Consider the following 17697-nt stretch of genomic DNA (forward strand, 5'->3'; position numbering starts at 1 on the left):
GGGGATGCACGAAAGAATTCTTTTCATGGGAATGACACCAGTAGAGCGACGTGTGTGGGTAACTCTGCCTTGGACCAGTAGAAGCGTGTGTGATCGTGTCCATTATCAATAACATTATTACAAACAGACATTGAGGACATACTGCATGATGTCGATATATGTCAAGAGTCCATCTTCTGATGTTGATACTGTTACATCTCTCTTTCTCTCCTTGTTCGAACAAGAATACATTGTACAACGCCACACACGCACCACCTCATTGATAACTCTTTAACTCTGAAATCCATTTGTGTGTATGTCAACGACCATGACATCCTTATTCAATCAAACATCACATTACTAATAATAATATATTAGTATGAATCACTCACTTACTGTCAATCCAACAACAATTGTTTGAACAATGCATTAATAGATCTTAGGATTCAATCATACATTAATTACTATACTATAATATATATATACTTGTTGTAATAATAACAATAATAATTGTCAACAATCACATAAAATGAAATACTTTAAGCGTTCACCATTTCCAACGACGTCCAACTTTAAGTTGACAATGTTGTTCCTATTTGCATTGCTTGTCACAATAATGTTTATCAGTCAGATTCACAACACCACCACATGTCTGGACAATGACCTAAATAATAATATTAATAATAATAATAATAATTTAAAGAGCAACCCAGATCAGACAGAAAAGAATATCAACTCAATCATTGATAAACCATCAGTTCTCACAAAGGAAAAGGTGGTCGAGGCACATCGTGTCAAGATTCTACTGAATACAATTGATTCATCCAATCACAATCCTTATACATCCAACGCTCTGCTTCAGACCTACTTAACCTATCTTCACTATCACCAACAATACACACATGTCATTCCCAAATCACCATCGAAATATCAATACAAGGACATCATAACATCCACGACAATTCCCGATCGTGCCTTCACCAACACAGCAGTACCACCACTCAAGGACTTGGAGAGGGAGTTGGCCAAATTCTTTACGGACAATCAATTGACTCCAGACAATCTCTACTGGATGGACACTTACACGATCAATCAGTTGGATAATCTGGAAAAGAGGAGACTCGAGTCAGAGGTGGTCGATGAGTTCTACTCATATGAGACCAAGATGGACCAACTTCAAACCATTCAGAAGGAGTATGAGATGAAGGAGGCTTTGCCAGAGTTTGATCTACCACTGGAGCCCATCCATCCCAGACCAATGATCTCAGCTCCCTACCTCTTCCTACATGTTCCAAAGACTGGTGGCAACACAATCGTCAACCTCTTCAAGTTCACATATGGTACCACCAAGGTGCGTCATCAGTGGGTACACCCTGGATACAGAGAGAAGAATATTTTGGCTGGACAGAAGGCAATTGTTGGTCATTTCAACTATGGTCTGCATACCTATCTGGAGGGTGAAGAGAGGGACAACTTCTCCTACATGACCCTATTGCGTGATCCTGTCGAGCGAGTACTGTCACATTACTTCTATCATAGAGAGAACCTTGAGGATCCAGAGCATGACCTGGCTGAGAGACTGCCATTGGCTGTATGTATCAATAATCAATTTTAATTATTTGGAATCGATGTATTAACACCTATCTTCTCATCAATATTATCTTTAGGATTGGATACTTCAATCTCCAAGAGGATCAAATGAACAAACAAGAGTACTCTCTGGAATTGCAGCAACAACAGAGTCAAGGGTCTCTGATGAGTCCTTCAGGATGGCAATGTACCATTTGAGAAAGTATGTATAAACAGTATCTCTTTTATTGTTGATCATCTATTAACAAACTTGACCTATTACAACAATGTAGAATGAAGTTTGTTGGTATCACAGAGAGATTCATGGAGACAACAGTGTTGATGAAGTACTACTGTGGCCTGAGCACAATGAGAGATATCAAGCTGAATCAGAGAAGATCAAAGGTTGATGCCTCATCCATCCCAAAGGAGACCATTGAGTTGATCAGGAAACACAACTGGATGGACATTCATCTCTATGAGGAGGCTCTCAAGATGTTTGAGAGACAGTTGGATATTGTTGGTAGGGAGAGAGTGAACCAAGAGGTAATGACAGAGTCACTGTGGAAGTGATCACTGTTATAAATATCTTTTATATATAAAATTGTAATAAAGAAAAAGATACATCCATAATGGTTGTGTCTAAATGTATACATATATATCATAATAATAATAGTTATAAAAGTACAGATTTATTGCTAGACAGCCAATTCTAATGTCCTGGAGAGTATAATGTCTTGTACAGAGTTAAATACGTTCTCAAAGGACTTGGTATCTGTTGCACAGGTGAAGTGGTAGTATATATACTTGGAGCGATCGTTGACTCTTTTTTTGCTCAAGAACTGATTCTTGATGTAGTTGGAGGCCTTATCATAGGAATGATCATCTAAGGAAATGGACCAACATTGTTAATTATTATCTCTCCAACTACTACAACAACTACAATACTACATACCTTTGTAATCAGGGAAGCAGATTTGCAATGGAGTTCTCTTGAGCTTCTCTCTAAAGATATCAATCTTGTTGAGGAAGAGGATGATTGATGTGTTTGGATAGGTTGGGTCATTGCACACTTGATCAAACAACGTCAGTGACTCTTGTAGACGATTGGTGGAGTTGTCCTCTACCAATACCTGGTCGTACTCATTGATGGCAGACACATAGATAATGGCCGTTACGTCATCAAAGAAGGAGATCCACTTCTTTCGCTCGCCTCTCTGTCCACCGACATCGACAATCCTAAACAATACCTCCAGTACCTTAAAGTCTGTCTCCACCACTCCATTGGTGGTGCTCCTTGATTTAAGAATGTCCAGACTGGATGGCACATAGCTTGGCTTGGTGATCCTCTTGATTTCATTCAAGTAACTGATAGGTCATTGCATTAATGATGTGTTAGTGCATGCGAATTGCAGGTAACAGCAAGTAGATGGATCATCCAAACTACACTTACAATTGAGTACTCTCATTGATGTGGTATTGTTGGGCCTTGATGAGTACATCGGATTGTACGACGGAGTCGGACCACAATGTTGTGATGTAGTTGGAGATGATGGGAGGAATACCATTCTCTTCGATGTTATAGATGCTCTTTGATTCGCTATTGTTTCTGCTGTGTGATTTGTTCTTTCTATCGGTTTGTTGATTGTTGCCGCTGCTTGTGGTGGCTGTGCTGGTGTTGTTGTCGGCCGATGGCGTATTGCTAATATCAAGCTCTGACATTGATGTACTCAGTTCTGAACTAGTAGTGGTGTTGGTGTTGGGAGTTGATGGTGTTGATGGTGGAGTGTTTGCGTCAGCAGGTGATTGGCTACCTGTAGGAGAAGTAATACCATTGAAGCGAAGGACAGTTGGTCTCTGTTGTTCATAGACCTTATGCCAAGTCATAAAGTGTTCGATGGCCATCCTCGTCTCTGGTGACACCTCGATGTTATGCTCGGTGATGACTCGCACCAATATTGCAACACCATCTATTAGATTGCGTTGCACCAACTGTCTGTAAAAGTCCTTCTCATCAGGTGAGAAACCCTTTGAGTGTAGGATCTTCATCTGCTTCACAATGGTACTCTTGCCAGACTCGCCCGTGCCCAATAGTAGGAGCTTGATGATTGTCGTCTTGTTTTGAACCTTTGAGTCCGTCTTTAGCATCTTCTCGATCTGCTTGTGCTTCTGCAGTCTTGACTCGTCGCTCTCATGTGCAAAGCTAGCAGCCTCACGAATGGCCTCTATCCACATTATCTGCTGTGCCTTTGTACTGGCCGATATGATCCAAGACTTGCCCTCTGTCGTCTCTACAATGAAACAAAACTCTCTGGCATTGTGACTCTTGTTGTGAATGTACTCCTCCACCTTTGCATTGAATAGAGGTATCCTTCCCTGAGGTTGATGTTGTTGTTCTTTCTGCAGAGGTGTGAGAGGAAGGAGAAGTAAGTACATTTTGCCCTCTGACTGACTGACTGACTTGTTGTACTCACTGTTTCATCCACAAAGTATTCACAGTAGTTTGATCCAACCTTTAGCACAAACAATCTTAACTTCCAGTTCTTGACAACTATAGTGAATGTGTTAGTTGTAGTGCATATGTCGAGGAGATCTATATGGATGACTTACCATGACCCTTTTTGCAAAGGTATGATCTGATAACACGACCAGGCCCAGTGGAAGTTTGAAGGTTTGAGCCATTTAATGAGGGTGATGATACTGGCTCCATATTATATATATAAATCAATCACTCACTCACACTCTACAACAACAACAATAATAATAATAATAATAAGTATAATAGTATTTATCTATCTGTTTTAATTTATAACAACTTTCACATAATGTCTCGGAGTGATTCAAGGTGAGAGAGACTTTCATTCAAACAGATTCTGTGTCTGCCAGACAAAGATATTTTGAGATTCAATTCGAAAAGTTTGGTCCTGATTAAAAATTTGTTTGCAAAAGCAATTCCATAATAAAAATAATAATAGTAATAATAACAAACTCTTAAAACCTATACAAAGGGTCAACATAAAGATAGAGGAAAGAGATAGACAGATCATCCAACTTTAGTGTTTCCCATCCGATTTGTTATTTTTTTCAGAATTAAGTTGTAAACAGATAAGAATCCACAGATTGGAGACCAGGGACCGATTATTGGCAATAGCTCTAGTTATCAAATAACTATTAAATCAACCAACCAGTTGGGGGACTAACCTAAGGTTATTATTTGTTAAGAGTGACCTCAGTCAAAGCATTTGACTTTTTTTTTTCCATCATAAAACAAACACACACTCATTCGACAAAGTTGAACACAAACAACAACACAAACAACATCAACATCACCATTTTCATTCACACTGTGAACAAACAAACAAACAGACATACATATATAAAATATAAATATGGCAACAAAGGATAAGAAAGAACCACAACAGAAACAAGTAAAGTCAAAGGAGGCCAAGGATAAGCTAAACACTGCTGGTGTTGGCAAGGAGGAGGACTTCTCAGAGTGGTACACCAACGTCATCACTCGTTCAGAGATGATCGACTACTATGACATCTCTGGTTGCTACGTGCTCAGACCATGGTCATACAACATCTGGGAGCAGATTCAAGCATTCTTTGATGCCGAGATCAAGAAGTTGGGCGTTCAGAACGCTTACTTCCCACTGCTCGTCTCGGAGAAGGCCTTGACCACCGAGAAGGACCACATTGAGGGATTCGCCCCAGAGGTCGCATGGGTTACCAAGTCGGGCCAATCACAGCTCTCCGAGCCAGTCGCCATCCGTCCAACATCAGAGACCATCATGTACCCAGCCTACGCCAAGTGGATTCGCTCGCATCGTGATCTCCCACTGAAGCTCAACCAATGGGTCAACGTCGTGCGTTGGGAGTTCAAGCACGCCGTGCCATTCTTGAGATCAAGAGAGTTCCTCTGGCAGGAGGGTCACACTGTCTTCTCCACCAAGGAGGAGGCCGACAAGGAGGTCTTCCAGATTCTCAGACTGTACAAGCGTGTCTATGAGGAGTTGCTCGCTGTGCCAATGATCGAGGGTCTCAAGTCCGAGAAGGAGAAGTTTGCTGGTGGTCTCTACACCTCCACCATCGAGGGCTTCATCCCAACCAACGGTCGTGGAATCCAGGCCGCCACCTCTCACTGTCTCGGTCAGAACTTCTCCAAGATGTTCAACATTGAGTTCGAGGACGACAAGGGAGGCAAGTCGCTGGCATGGCAAAACTCGTGGGGCATCACCACCAGAACAATTGGTGTGATGGTCATGGTCCACGGAGATGACAATGGTCTCGTCTTGCCACCAAGAGTTGCTCCAATCCAGGCAGTGGTCGTCCCACTCTACTTCTCTGGCAGTGACAACTCTGTTGTCGACAAGAGGTCAGAGGAGGTCGTCCAGCTCCTCAAGGACGCTGGCATTCGTGCTCACCTTGACGCTCGTCCAGGCTACAGTCCACGTGACAAGTTCCAGCAATGGGAGCTCAAGGGTGTCCCAATCCGTATCGAGATCGGACCAAAGGACATTGAGAAGAACTGCGTGATGATCTGTCGTCGTGACAACCGCGAGAAGAGCTCTGTCGCCGATGCCAGTTTGGTTCAAACGATCAGCGAGACCTTGCAAGCCATCCAGGCCAACCTCTTGGCCCGTGCCACCAAGACCCGTAACGAGTCAATCACCCCAATCACCCAATGGCCAGAGTTTGTCCCAACATTGGACAAGCGTCACTTGGTGTTGGCACCATGGTGTGAGGTGCCAGAGTGTGAGGATGGCGTCAAGAAGCGTTCCAACGAGGAGTCTCTGAAGAACAAGGACGAGTCCGAGAAGGGTTTCCGCTTGACCGGTGCCGCCAAGTCACTCTGTATCCCACTCAACCCAGCCGAGTTGAGAGATCTTCCAGCCATCACCGCCGAGACCTGTTGTTTCGCCTGTGAGAGAAAGGCCAAGAAGTGGACACTCTTTGGAAGAAGTTATTAAATCGTTTCAGATCACAATAATGTTGCTCAACAACGCAATCATCATCAAACAGTCTACGTCTTTCTGAGTTGTTTGTGTGTTTTGTGCTAAAGTGGTCATCTTTCTTGATCGATTTTTGTTTTGGTCACTCTTTTGACGACCAGGTCACAGCCAATCGTCATCATTCTGTTTCAAAACTTCCTGTCGACTCAAGACAAAGATAGATAATTATATATATAAGTAGCAAGTCAGTTTAAACAACAACAGCCAACAGATATCTCAACAAAGAAATACTACACCAAAATAAGATGGTATTGCCACTGTTAAAGGTTGGAAGCTTGTTTGTAAAGAGTTTGGCAAAGCCTTTCTCAAAGCAGGTCAAGGCAGTGGCAAGCAAGTCCCCTCGCTTCCATGACTCTATGGTCTGGGTTGCTCGTGGTTTCTACAAGATTGGTAGGGATTGAATATAACATTTTTTAGAGTTGGAGGAGGTCCAAGACTAACTGACGCTCTGTGAACACAACAGACCTATATCTGACAAAGATTAGTGGCGATACAACTAGAAAGGCAACACAACTCAATGTAAATAGTGCGATTGATCTAGGTAGTGAGATGGCAAGTGAGTTCTTTTTACTTGCGGTGGCCGTTGGACTACTCGCCTACGAGAACAATCGATCGGCAGAGAAGGAAAAGAAGAAGGAGGAGGCACTCAGCTCTCGATTCCAGTCGTTGGAGGAGACGATCAAGCAGCAGAATGAGACCATCGATCAACTCAAGAGTATGGTTGGACAGATGAACAACGCTGGCAGCATTGTACTTCCAGCTGGTGCATCAGAATCACATGTTGCTAGTAGTAACAGTAACATGTCGCCAAAGCAAATGGCCTTTAGAATACCAGAATACGACAGTATACTAAAGGTGGACAAAGGACATGTCGTCTTGTAATACACATGTAGTATATAATATATATATAAGTAGTCTATATAGAGCAATCTAGTGAGCGAACGAGCTTACTTGGTTAAACGAATAAAACAGGAACACTCTCCAGTAGTGAGTGTGATGATTGCGGTCAATCAACCAATCAATCGATCCAATCAATTATTATTGTTAACAGTGTACATTGATGTTGCCAACTCACAGGTAGTTAGCAGTGGCAGCTCGCCTACATCTATTCTCGTTATGGACGACATAACATCCAGGACTGCAGTATCGCATGGTGCACTGCTTGCACGAGTAGTTTCCAATGCCTCCACATATCGAACAAAAGTGTCGTGGAGGATAGATCGATGGAGCAGATTGTACCGACAGATATGTTGGCACGTGTGAAGGGTGTGTGTCCAGGTACTGCAGCAGCAAGAATGAACAATCTAAGTTAGACACACCTGATATCAACAGTGAAGCAGCAGCAACAGTTTGCAAACTTACAGATTTCTCAAGGACCAGAGGGAATGACATGATCTTTGTCTCATGCTTCTTGCGTTCGCGATCCCTATTTATCTTTCTCTTGTTCTTTGGAGTAGAGTAGACCATATCATCGTCGTCGTCGACGTAGTCATCGTCATCGTCTAGGTCTTGAGCGATCTCATTGTCATTCTCCAGCTGATCTATATGTGTAGCAATCTGACACTGTCTCAAAACTTGTCTATCACTCTCTGTCTGCACCCTGAACCTCTTTGACAAAACACTCTTCCTCTTTGCCGCAGTGTACTCTGTGGATGCTACCACGATAGGAGGTGGAGGTGGTGTCCTTGATGACATTCTCTCTCTATACTAACACTATATATATTACATACAACACAGTGTTTCTTATTTGTACTATTTATCTCTATCGATTAACATGTAGTTCAAAAAACACCAATTTATTTATTTTTTGAATGATTTTGGTGTTACAAAGGCAAGGCTGATCATCCAAACACACAAAATGATCACGATAAATGAGTCTCTTTATCACAACTGACACTACTATCTTTTCGGGACTACTGTTAGCAACAACAACGATAACATAAATATATAATAATGCTTGCTAACAACACCATTAAACATACACCAATGTACGTTCAAGTCTATCAATCAGATCACAGGAAATGATAAACAGGGGGCAACAACAACAGCATCAGCAGCAGCAACATCATATTGACATCTATCATTCATCGTCATTACAAAACAGAACTTCATTGTTGAACAGATACTTTGCTTCAGCCGTTTCACAGGGAGCCAAGTTCACACCATCCAATGAGACTGTCCCAGTAAGATTGGAGAAGGCCGCTCAGAAGTACCCATTCTTTGATGCACTCTTGTTCCCCAACGAGGCCAGCAGTCTTAAGTTCAACTTTAAGGAGCTTTGGGGTGGTGTCAGCGGACTGGCCAGTGGCTTCGTGGAGGCCAACATCAAGAACCAACAACCAGTGATGACCAACGCACCTCAATCATCAGAGCACGTATTTACTCAAATGGCTGCCGCTGCTGCTGGCGTCCCATTTGTGCCCGTCGCCCCAGAGTCAACACTCAGCCAAATTGGGTAGGTACCAAAGAAACAGATTAATAGGTAGACTACAATTTCATGCGACATGGCACTGACTTCATCATCATCGTCATCATACCACAATATCCAGTGAGGTTTTGGCTACATCCTCATCAAAGGCTTTGGTGTTGGCTGAGGTTAAGAACAGAGTGATTGTTGATGAGGCCATTGCCTTCTTCCCCAACCTTGACAGAAGTAACGTATCGTCATCAACGATGTGTCAATCTTTGAAACAAAAACGTGAATACTCACTCACAACTCGCTCATATCAATCAATCGATCAATCAATCAATCAATTAGTCACTATGGATGAATATCACAGAGACAGCCGATTCCCAGAGTTGAAATACATCATCACTACTAGCGACTTCCAGGAGCCAGGTATCGACCTTTTCAAGGAGTTTGTTCTCCAAGTGAACCTGTTGAAGAAGACAAAGACTACCCCAACATCTCTGTCCACTTTGATTCCAACAAAGGTAAGAAAGAACGTCCTCCTGTATACCATGAAGACCATCATCTCTTACACTTTTTGTCGATTCTTTATAGGATGGTAAATTGGTTGGCTTCACACAAAACTCATTGATCAACACTGGAGATGCATTGTTTGGATTGTTGGGATTGAGGACCCAAGACAGAGTTTCATTCAGTGTACCATTCCACAATGGCACTTCCTATGCCCTGTACCTCGGTTGTTTGTCCAACGGAACATTGGTCATCGTTCCAAGCCATTCGTTCTCTGTCGAGACCACACTTAGCACCATCCACGAGAACAAGTCTTCGATGTTGGTCGTCAGTGGTGAGCAGCTTGAGGCCCTGCTGACAAGCGATAAGCTCAACAAGTTCGACTTGAAGTCGCTGCAGTCATTGGTTGTCTGTGGTAATGTGAAGTTGGACTTGTTGAAGCAAGCAGAGGAGAGACTCAAGGTCAAGAGAATATCAAACATCGACGTTGTTGTGAACACACCAGGTCAGTTGACTGGAGTGGTGTTTAACCAATCTGGTGTTGGTCAGTTGCTGCCAGGAATAGAGGCAAAGGTCGTTGACAAGTCAGGAAAGACCGTCGAGCAAGGTCAGACTGGTACTCTCTACACGAAGGGATACCATGTCAACAACAATGTCAAGGACTGGTTGGATACTGAGGTTTCTGCAAAGATCAATCAAGATGGAACCATCACCAAACTTTAGAGATATTCACGTCTTAGACTCTAAATTCCCATTAACATCGCTTAAATAAATAATGTAATACTCAATTAAAAGTAAGTCGACCTATACGCTGGGCTATGAGTAGCCTTGATTATATTGTTGGAAACTATTCAAAGTGTTGTTGAGGTTGTTGTTGTTGTTGTTGCTAATGTTGTTGTTGTTGCTAATGTTGTTGTTGAAACCTTGTTGTTGGAAACTATTCAAGTTGTCATTAAAGTTATTGTAGAAGTTTCCATCATTGCCATTGAATCCATTGTAGTTATTGTTGTTGCTGAAACCTTGTTGTTGTTGTCCTTGGAAGGTATTAAAGTTGTTGACAGGAGTGTTGGTAAATGAATTTACATAGTTATTACCAAATGCACCATTGGTTGAGTTGAAGGACTGGTTATAGTTGATGTTGCCTCCAAAGTTTAGATTGTTGTTGTTCATATTGTTGATGTTGTTGTTGTTCATTGCCATGTCCATTCCATTGCCAAATAAATAATTGTTATTGATGTTGCTGTTGTTGTTGTTGTTGTTAAAGGCCATGTTATCATATGAATTCTGTTGATTAGTGATGGAAGAGGTAAATGATGGCACTGTGTAGAGGATATTGTCAAAGTTGGGTGATGACGACATTTGTTGTAGTTGCATTGGAGTTGGTTCAGGTGCATCCAGGAAGGAGAACACAGGAACCTTAGACTCGTCATAGTCCTCCACAGAGTCGGGCTCTTTGGGATTGTCAGGGATGTTGGCAGCAAAGTATACCTCCATCAGGGTGAAGTTCTCGCGCTCTGCCTGTGCAATCTTCTCTGTGCTGGCTGAGCCCTCATCAAGTGCAGGTAGGGAATCGACATCCAGCATTGATGGAGTGGTCCAAAGTGTGGTGGTTTCCATTCTTTTGGAACCAGAGTTAAGGTTGAATCGTTTCTCGCCTTCGTGCTCTGCTGCTTTCGCCATTTCAAAGTCCTTTGTTTCATGGATCTCCTCAACTTCTGTCGTGAACTCCTTGATCTGTAGTAGTTGGTCGTCAGATGCCCACCTTACATTGACACGACCTTTGCTTGACTTCCTTCTGTTGGGGTCTGGAACGGGTTCATTGTCGTTGGCGAGTGGTAGATCATCATCCCAAGCACTGTGAGAGTCTGTCAGGTCAAGCAACGACACTGAGCCAACGCTGTTGGGATTGATGTTGACGTTTGGTGCCATCGTTTCTATTGGTTTGACAGCGGTGTCAAGTCTAGGAGGTAGCTTCCATTGTGGTTGATGCTGCTGTGGGTGTTGTTTGTTGATCATCTCTGCTGGCTGCTTCCTATAGGATGTGGGTGGTATAAATATCTTGGATGAAGCCTTGGACGGTTGTGGTGTTGCTGATGGCTTGGCTCCTTTGTTGTTAGAGAGGTTCTTCATAAAGTTGTCATCGTAATCCTAAAGGTTGATTATAAATATTTGTTAGTTTCATGTATTCCTCTGATTCTTTGATACCTACGCTTTTGGCAATGGCTGAGGATGGCGTAGCGGTTAACATCTTTGTTGTTGGTTTCAGTGGCGGACTATCATTCTTTGTCTTTTTTGAGGTATCTAGTTGAGATTAATGGATTCGGATGGTATCATTGAGTATCAGTGGACAGTTCAAACTAGTTAGATCGGGTGGTGCCAGTGATTTATTAATAACTCTAATAAGAGTGAGGTTGATATTACCTTTGTCCATTGTGTTTGCGCCCTCCCTTGTCCTCTTTTTCAGGCCACCCTGGTCGTCATCAGAGATCTTTGGTTCCTTTTTGACAAGGTCCATCCAGTCCTGCTCGATATTGCTTGCCAGTTCTCTGACAGTGTCGTTGCTATGCCTTTTAAATGATCTAACTGTCTTTCCAATAGTGCCACAACTCTTTAAATGCTCCAGTGTTGCTGGTAGACCCTTTAGTGCCTAATAAGACCAATGACAAAAGATCCGAGTGTCAGTCATCTCTATCCTCTTTCAATCACATTCATTCATCATGCYTTACTTTGAGTAATAGTATTAGGTCTCTTGGGATGGTGATGGTCTGTTGTGCATACTTGAGACAGGTATGAAGTTGAGTCAATCCGCCTTGTTGCAAGTATCTGTGTATAATTCTCTTGTTAATACGATGGAATACACCATTCTCTCGAATATGTAATACAAACCTTCTCTTGCAGGACTTGCTGATCTTCCCCTCTAGCACTTGAAGAAACTCTCGAATTGTTGTCCAAGATGCACATGTCTCAAACTCTTGGGCAAAGGSCAGGGACTTTGTCGACGATACATAGACTGCCATTGGCGTCGCGCCACTCGGGTATTTTGACAGCATTGCCAGATCGTTCTTGTGCCAGCTTCTTTGGGTCGCGAGGTTGTTGAAACAGATACTGCTCCAACGTTGGCCGTTGTGCCTCCTCAAGAAGTTCATTGGCAGTCAGCCTGACCTGGTTTGACGCTGCTGTTGGTCCTTTCTCTACACTACCAATTGGTCTTTTTGATTCTGTTGTCTTTGTATTCTTTTCCTCTGATGCCCTGGGTGATTCTTTCTTGCTTGAAGTGCTTCCTCTCTCAATAGGAATGCTCTCTATCGAACTCCTAAGGTTGTTGATGCTGTTTTTGCTGATACTGCTGTTGTTGTTGTTGTCGTTGTTGTCTAGATGTTCATTCTGTAGTTGATCATTCAAAGGTTCTCTTTTAGGAGCTTCAAAAGGTTCAATCTCTACTGTGATGCTTTTGAACACTGGTTCTTTAACCTGATTGTCATTGGAGAGTGATTCCAGTGATGATGACAATGGCGTTGATTCTGCATTTTGTTTATGTTGATCTTGTTCCTGCATTTTTGTTGTTGTCGTAGTCGTTTGTAATGTAGTTGACTCCTCTGTGTGTTGTTGTTGTCGTTTGTTTGATGAATTAGTGACACCAGGTCTACCTTGAAAGGTGAGCACCAAAGGTAAAGACCGCTGTGTGTGATCAAAAATGAAAAGAGATAATAGTTCTATGTATATGTTAGTAACAATGATATGATTGAATGATCTAAAGAAAAGATATAATTCTATCTCTCTTTTTTGAATTGTTGGACACTGTAAATAATCAACATAGTTTTTTTTTTTCAAACACCTAATTTGGATTACCCCGCTTCTTCTTTGTCCTGTGTACTTAGCCTTTCCTTTTTAAGTAAGATGGAGGAAAAGTTAATGTGCCTGTTGTTTGAAGGTGAAGATAATTAATGAATATATATTCTTAACCTTATTATTTTCTTCAATTAATAATGACACAAACTAGATTTCAATAATAATTAGACCAATATAATTATATTACAAGAACAAATGAACTTTGAAGACAATTCCCATTCTAATGATCCCATGGTGGTTCCAACTACAACTCTATCTACATTAGTTGTATCATCAAGCGAAGTACCTATTATCATACCTTCACCTATAAAGATTAGTCCAGATCTACAAGCTTTGTCCAATTCAGATGAGAAGTTAACTCATATGCAATGGATTGTGCACGAGTTCTATAATACATTATTTCATTTCCATCCCAATGCACAGATACACTCTGAGCATTCTGTAAATCAACATGACGCCTATTCTATTATCTACACCCCAAACATCCCTGTAAAATACCTAAACAAACAACTTCATCCATCTTTACAACAACAACAACAACAACAACAACAACAACAACAACAACAACAACAACAACAACAACTACAACATCAACAATGTTATAACACTTCTGACAATACTATGCCTCAACAGCCTGACTTAAAACATACACCATCTCCAGAGATACATATTCAAATTCAATCTCATCACTCTATTGTCCCTTCCACCCCTACCTTCAATTGCAATGACCAGATTTGTGAGAGTTTGAATGATAGAAAGCTCTCTACTGACTCAACACACAACCAGAGTGTCATCAATACTCCAAATATCGATACTGTATCACTACCAATCATCTTATCAACTCCTGACACTGTATTTAAAGTTCCCAAATACTCTATCACACCTCAAACAATGGAAAATACTCTTCCAAAGTTAGATTCAACAACCCAACCAAATCGACAACTACAACAAAATGATAAGGAGCTAAATAATAGTAGTGGAGACATCAGAGTTGGAGGAAGTAACATCGTCAGGAAGGCAAGTTCAGGATACAACAATATTGCCCCTTTCGATTACTTTGATCCTTGGGAAATTGAAAGAAAGAATAGTAATCCCTACTCCTCATCCTTCTACTTTGATCGTCGGAACAGCCTAATTCCAGAAAGAGGTAGCATTGTTGATAGAAAGTTGAGTGCTAGTTCATTTTTGTTGGGTGATATGGACAGTGCACCTCCCTTACTACCCGATATCGATTGGAATAGGAAACCGTCCACAGAGATATTGGAACCAATGATCACCTTTATAGACATACCAACATCTTCAGGAAGAAAGGACACTGATATGAGAGAAGATCATCAAACTGGACAAAACAGACAACCTCTGACTATATAAACCTTTAGGGAATAAATACTGCATTATGGTTAAAGTTAAAGGAGCCAGTTATAATTTAAAATCTCTATAAAAGAAGTTTTTTACATTTCTTATTGATCTCTGACACTGTCTATCCTGATATGGATGATCCTGTCTAGGTAGGCTATATTGGATCCGGATTGTTGTGCAAATATAAGATGTACAGTGCCAGTTAACACGTTCAAAACCCATGTTTTTGATGGACAACAGGTCACTTTGTCCTACTATCTTATCATTCATTCTGAGACCATTATAATACCTACAATTTAAGAGGAGATGTCACACCAACATGACTTGAAAGACGATAGTGTACATACTCATCATCATCATCATCATCAAGATGATAACACTCATGACCACGGTCACAACTTTGAAGAAGACGACGGTGGCGATAACGAGGAGGAGGAAACTAAGCACTTTAGAAAGGTTGTGGACTCATTCTTCAACTATCGAGAATACTCTATCGATTGGGCAAATCACATGGAGGACTACTTCATAAACAAACTAACTGATGCACAAAAGGTAGATATTGTTATAGTCATCGGTAGTAGAGTGAGAACACGAATACTGACTACAATATGTCTCAGCTACTGTTACCGAACTATAGCGGTAAGCTGAGTGCACTGCGACAGGGTGCCTTGGGAAATGCCAACTTCCTGACAAAGATTGCTCAGGAATGCAACCAGGTGTTCATGCCAGAGAAGTCGACATCACCCATTCCCATGGTCAATCAGGATGGACACATCAGCTTCGCACCAGACCCACGTAACATTGACAAGGTGAAGAGCACCATCAGACAGTTTGCTAGAGAGTGGAGCGTAGAGGGCAAGAAAGAGAGAGATACGACCTTCTTGCCAATTCTGGAACGTCTCGAATCATTATACCCAGACAAAGAAAAAAGGAGTCATATTAGAGTATACTGTCCAGGTGCAGGCCTGGGTCGTCTATGTCTAGAGGTGGTATCCAGAGGATTCTCATGTCAGGGCATCGAGTTTAGCTACTTTATGTTGCTATCATCAAGTTTTATATTGAACAAGTAGGTGTAATATTATAGCTGAATAACAACAACCGGACTGACTGATATACTTGTAATCATAGGACTAGCAAGATCAATGAGTTCACCATATATCCATTCATCCACCAGTCAGTAAATGTGTTGCGAGATGTCGATCAGATACGACCAGTGAAGATACCCGATGTACTTCCACACGAGATGATCCCAAACGATGACAACATCGAGTTTTCCATGGTAGCTGGCGACTTTACAAAGTCAGTTCAAGATGGTAAGCGTCCAGCAGCAGCGACAAGAATCAGCGCCTAGATCATATGTGACTAACCAAATACCTCCAACACCGGTGTCCAGATCACTTTGACAGCGTTTGTACTTGCTTCTTCATAGATACAGCACGAAACATTGTAGAGTATGTCGAGTGCCTTGTCAGGATGCTAAAGGAGGGTGGACACTGGATCAACTTTGGTCCACTGCTGTATCACTACGCCGATAATAAGGATTCAATAGAGCTGAGCTATGAACAGCTGCGGTATGTCATTCTAAACAGTGGATTCGATATATTGCATGAGGAGCTCAGAGAAACAGAGTATACATCCAACAAACATTCATTGATGAAGGTCATCTACAATTGTCAGTACTTTGTGGCAATAAAGAAGAAGAAGTAGACTTTAATATGTTCTATCTGCTGCTCGTTTATATGTAGTTCATTGTTGTTGTTGTTGTAGTTGTGGTTGTTGAAGAAGTGAGTACCCAGCAATGTGCTGGATGGTGATGCCCAACCTGTTTCATCAGCAGCAGCAGTAGCAGTCGCTATTGAAGTCGACCCATGGTGTTGTTATTGTTAACTCTTCAAGAAAAGGGTATCAGCTTCTTCTTTGAGCTTCTTGAGTTGTTCCTTTTGTTTGTCAGTCATTCGAGTGGACTCGTCTGAGGATAGATCGCGACCAACCACCAGGTCAGTATGGGGACTCTCGAAGTCGCTTGAAGCCATTACTACATTTTCAATGCCCTCCACACGCTGATTGATCATAAAGTGTAGATACTCGTTCCATTTGGAGTAAAAGACATTGGCGAGTGATTGATTGACATTCTTATGTAGTCTCCACTCTGTTCTGACGTATTGATCACCCATCGATCGCATTGGTTCGGTGAGTACTCTATGACATCGCAGAATGTTCTTGTATAAAGCCAATGACTGAGTCTTTGTAATCACCATTGTTCTCTCTATCTTTCTGAGTACTTCAAACAATCGACTGCTCTTTTGCAACTTTCAACCCGGAAGCAGTCTATAGATCTTTTCAAACCCTAAACTCTAATGGTTTGGTATGCATCTTTGATGATAAATCAACAGCTCAACCTTGATCAAGATTATCAGGGATGTCCAGCTGGTGGTGGACCAAACATTATCAGCATATATGCTACTTGTTATCGTTCTTATCCCTATCTATCAGGCAAGACAGGCCACCACCACACCCGCACTTTTGGCTGCACTTGCGTCCATCTTTGGCACAAAGGCTTTGACGGCCACTTCCCAATTTCTTACAACCACCAACCTTGCAGTTGCAGTGCTTGAATAGTAGTTAGTAATCAAGTGACCCGTGTGTATGGTGTTGGTAACATACCTTTGTCTTGGGAGTTTGATCGATGATGGTGGAGGATGCGATTGTCTTGGCCTTTTTCTTTGCTGGTTCGGGAATGATCTCACCTGTTGTCAAATGCTCATTGGTATATGGTATCATTGCCTTGAACGTCTGTTGTGGAACTGGTAGTCCACTGGCCTTTGCATTGGTGATTGATTGTTGTCGCTTGTGCGGTGTTTCACCTCCTATCTTGATGGATTGAGGCGCAACCTTAAGTCTGCTGGACATAGTCATAAGCGATCGATTTGGTGTTGATGGGGAAGATGATAATGATGGTGTATTTACAAGTTTTGTTGTTGTTGTTGTTGTTGTTGTTGTTGTGTG

At 41.9% G+C, this 17697-nt stretch overlaps 10 protein-coding genes across 10 annotated transcripts; 5 read left to right on the forward strand and 5 right to left on the reverse strand.

The window, feature by feature from the left end:
• Nucleotides 1-562: 562 nt before the first annotated feature.
• On the forward strand, nucleotides 563-2121 carry SAMD00019534_069980 (hypothetical protein; the record flags this gene model as incomplete). Its single annotated transcript, XM_012898110.1, has 3 exons — nucleotides 563-1570; nucleotides 1647-1771; nucleotides 1842-2121. The coding sequence occupies 3 exons, from the start codon at nucleotides 563-565 to the stop codon at nucleotides 2119-2121; spliced, it is 1413 nt and encodes a 470-aa protein (XP_012753564.1).
• A 125-nt stretch (nucleotides 2122-2246) lies between these two features.
• Nucleotides 2247-4258, reverse strand: SAMD00019534_069990 (hypothetical protein; the record flags this gene model as incomplete). The annotated part of the gene is made up of 5 exons (XM_012898111.1): nucleotides 2247-2434; nucleotides 2504-2916; nucleotides 3002-3948; nucleotides 4023-4099; nucleotides 4159-4258. The coding sequence occupies 5 exons, from the start codon at nucleotides 4256-4258 to the stop codon at nucleotides 2247-2249; spliced, it is 1725 nt and encodes a 574-aa protein (XP_012753565.1).
• Nucleotides 4259-4937: 679 nt separating this feature from the next.
• Nucleotides 4938-6521, forward strand: SAMD00019534_070000 (hypothetical protein; the record flags this gene model as incomplete). Its single annotated transcript, XM_012898112.1, has 1 exon — nucleotides 4938-6521. The coding sequence occupies one exon, from the start codon at nucleotides 4938-4940 to the stop codon at nucleotides 6519-6521; it is 1584 nt and encodes a 527-aa protein (XP_012753566.1).
• A 287-nt stretch (nucleotides 6522-6808) lies between these two features.
• On the forward strand, nucleotides 6809-7445 carry SAMD00019534_070010 (hypothetical protein; the record flags this gene model as incomplete). Its single annotated transcript, XM_012898113.1, has 2 exons — nucleotides 6809-6953; nucleotides 7027-7445. The coding sequence occupies 2 exons, from the start codon at nucleotides 6809-6811 to the stop codon at nucleotides 7443-7445; spliced, it is 564 nt and encodes a 187-aa protein (XP_012753567.1).
• Nucleotides 7446-7640: 195 nt separating this feature from the next.
• SAMD00019534_070020 (hypothetical protein) lies at nucleotides 7641-8270 on the reverse strand (the record flags this gene model as incomplete). Its single annotated transcript, XM_012898114.1, has 2 exons — nucleotides 7641-7844; nucleotides 7926-8270. Coding segments are annotated over 2 exons (549 nt in total), but the record flags the coding sequence as incomplete, so codon positions are not given.
• Nucleotides 8271-8516: 246 nt separating this feature from the next.
• Nucleotides 8517-10206, forward strand: SAMD00019534_070030 (hypothetical protein; the record flags this gene model as incomplete). Its single annotated transcript, XM_012898115.1, has 5 exons — nucleotides 8517-8551; nucleotides 8668-9018; nucleotides 9113-9216; nucleotides 9322-9497; nucleotides 9568-10206. The coding sequence occupies 5 exons, from the start codon at nucleotides 8517-8519 to the stop codon at nucleotides 10204-10206; spliced, it is 1305 nt and encodes a 434-aa protein (XP_012753569.1).
• Nucleotides 10207-10299: 93 nt separating this feature from the next.
• Nucleotides 10300-11731, reverse strand: SAMD00019534_070040 (hypothetical protein; the record flags this gene model as incomplete). The annotated part of the gene is made up of 2 exons (XM_012898116.1): nucleotides 10300-11631; nucleotides 11693-11731. The coding sequence occupies 2 exons, from the start codon at nucleotides 11729-11731 to the stop codon at nucleotides 10300-10302; spliced, it is 1371 nt and encodes a 456-aa protein (XP_012753570.1).
• A 3541-nt stretch (nucleotides 11732-15272) lies between these two features.
• On the forward strand, nucleotides 15273-16392 carry SAMD00019534_070050 (hypothetical protein; the record flags this gene model as incomplete). Its single annotated transcript, XM_012898117.1, has 3 exons — nucleotides 15273-15757; nucleotides 15820-16004; nucleotides 16085-16392. Coding segments are annotated over 3 exons (978 nt in total), but the record flags the coding sequence as incomplete, so codon positions are not given.
• Nucleotides 16393-16577: 185 nt separating this feature from the next.
• Nucleotides 16578-16949, reverse strand: SAMD00019534_070060 (hypothetical protein; the record flags this gene model as incomplete). The annotated part of the gene is made up of 1 exon (XM_012898118.1): nucleotides 16578-16949. A coding segment is annotated over one exon (372 nt), but the record flags the coding sequence as incomplete, so codon positions are not given.
• Nucleotides 16950-17151: 202 nt separating this feature from the next.
• SAMD00019534_070070 (hypothetical protein) lies at nucleotides 17152-17601 on the reverse strand (the record flags this gene model as incomplete). The annotated part of the gene is made up of 2 exons (XM_012898119.1): nucleotides 17152-17286; nucleotides 17356-17601. 2 exons carry the CDS (start codon nucleotides 17599-17601, stop codon nucleotides 17152-17154), a joined length of 381 nt encoding a protein of 126 aa, XP_012753573.1.
• Between the last annotated feature and the right edge of the window lie 96 nt (nucleotides 17602-17697).

This window comes from Acytostelium subglobosum (genome assembly GCF_000787575.1).
Source record: "Acytostelium subglobosum LB1 DNA, scaffold: scaffold13, whole genome shotgun sequence".
In the NCBI taxonomy this organism is placed as follows: domain Eukaryota; phylum Evosea; class Eumycetozoa; order Acytosteliales; family Acytosteliaceae; genus Acytostelium; species Acytostelium subglobosum.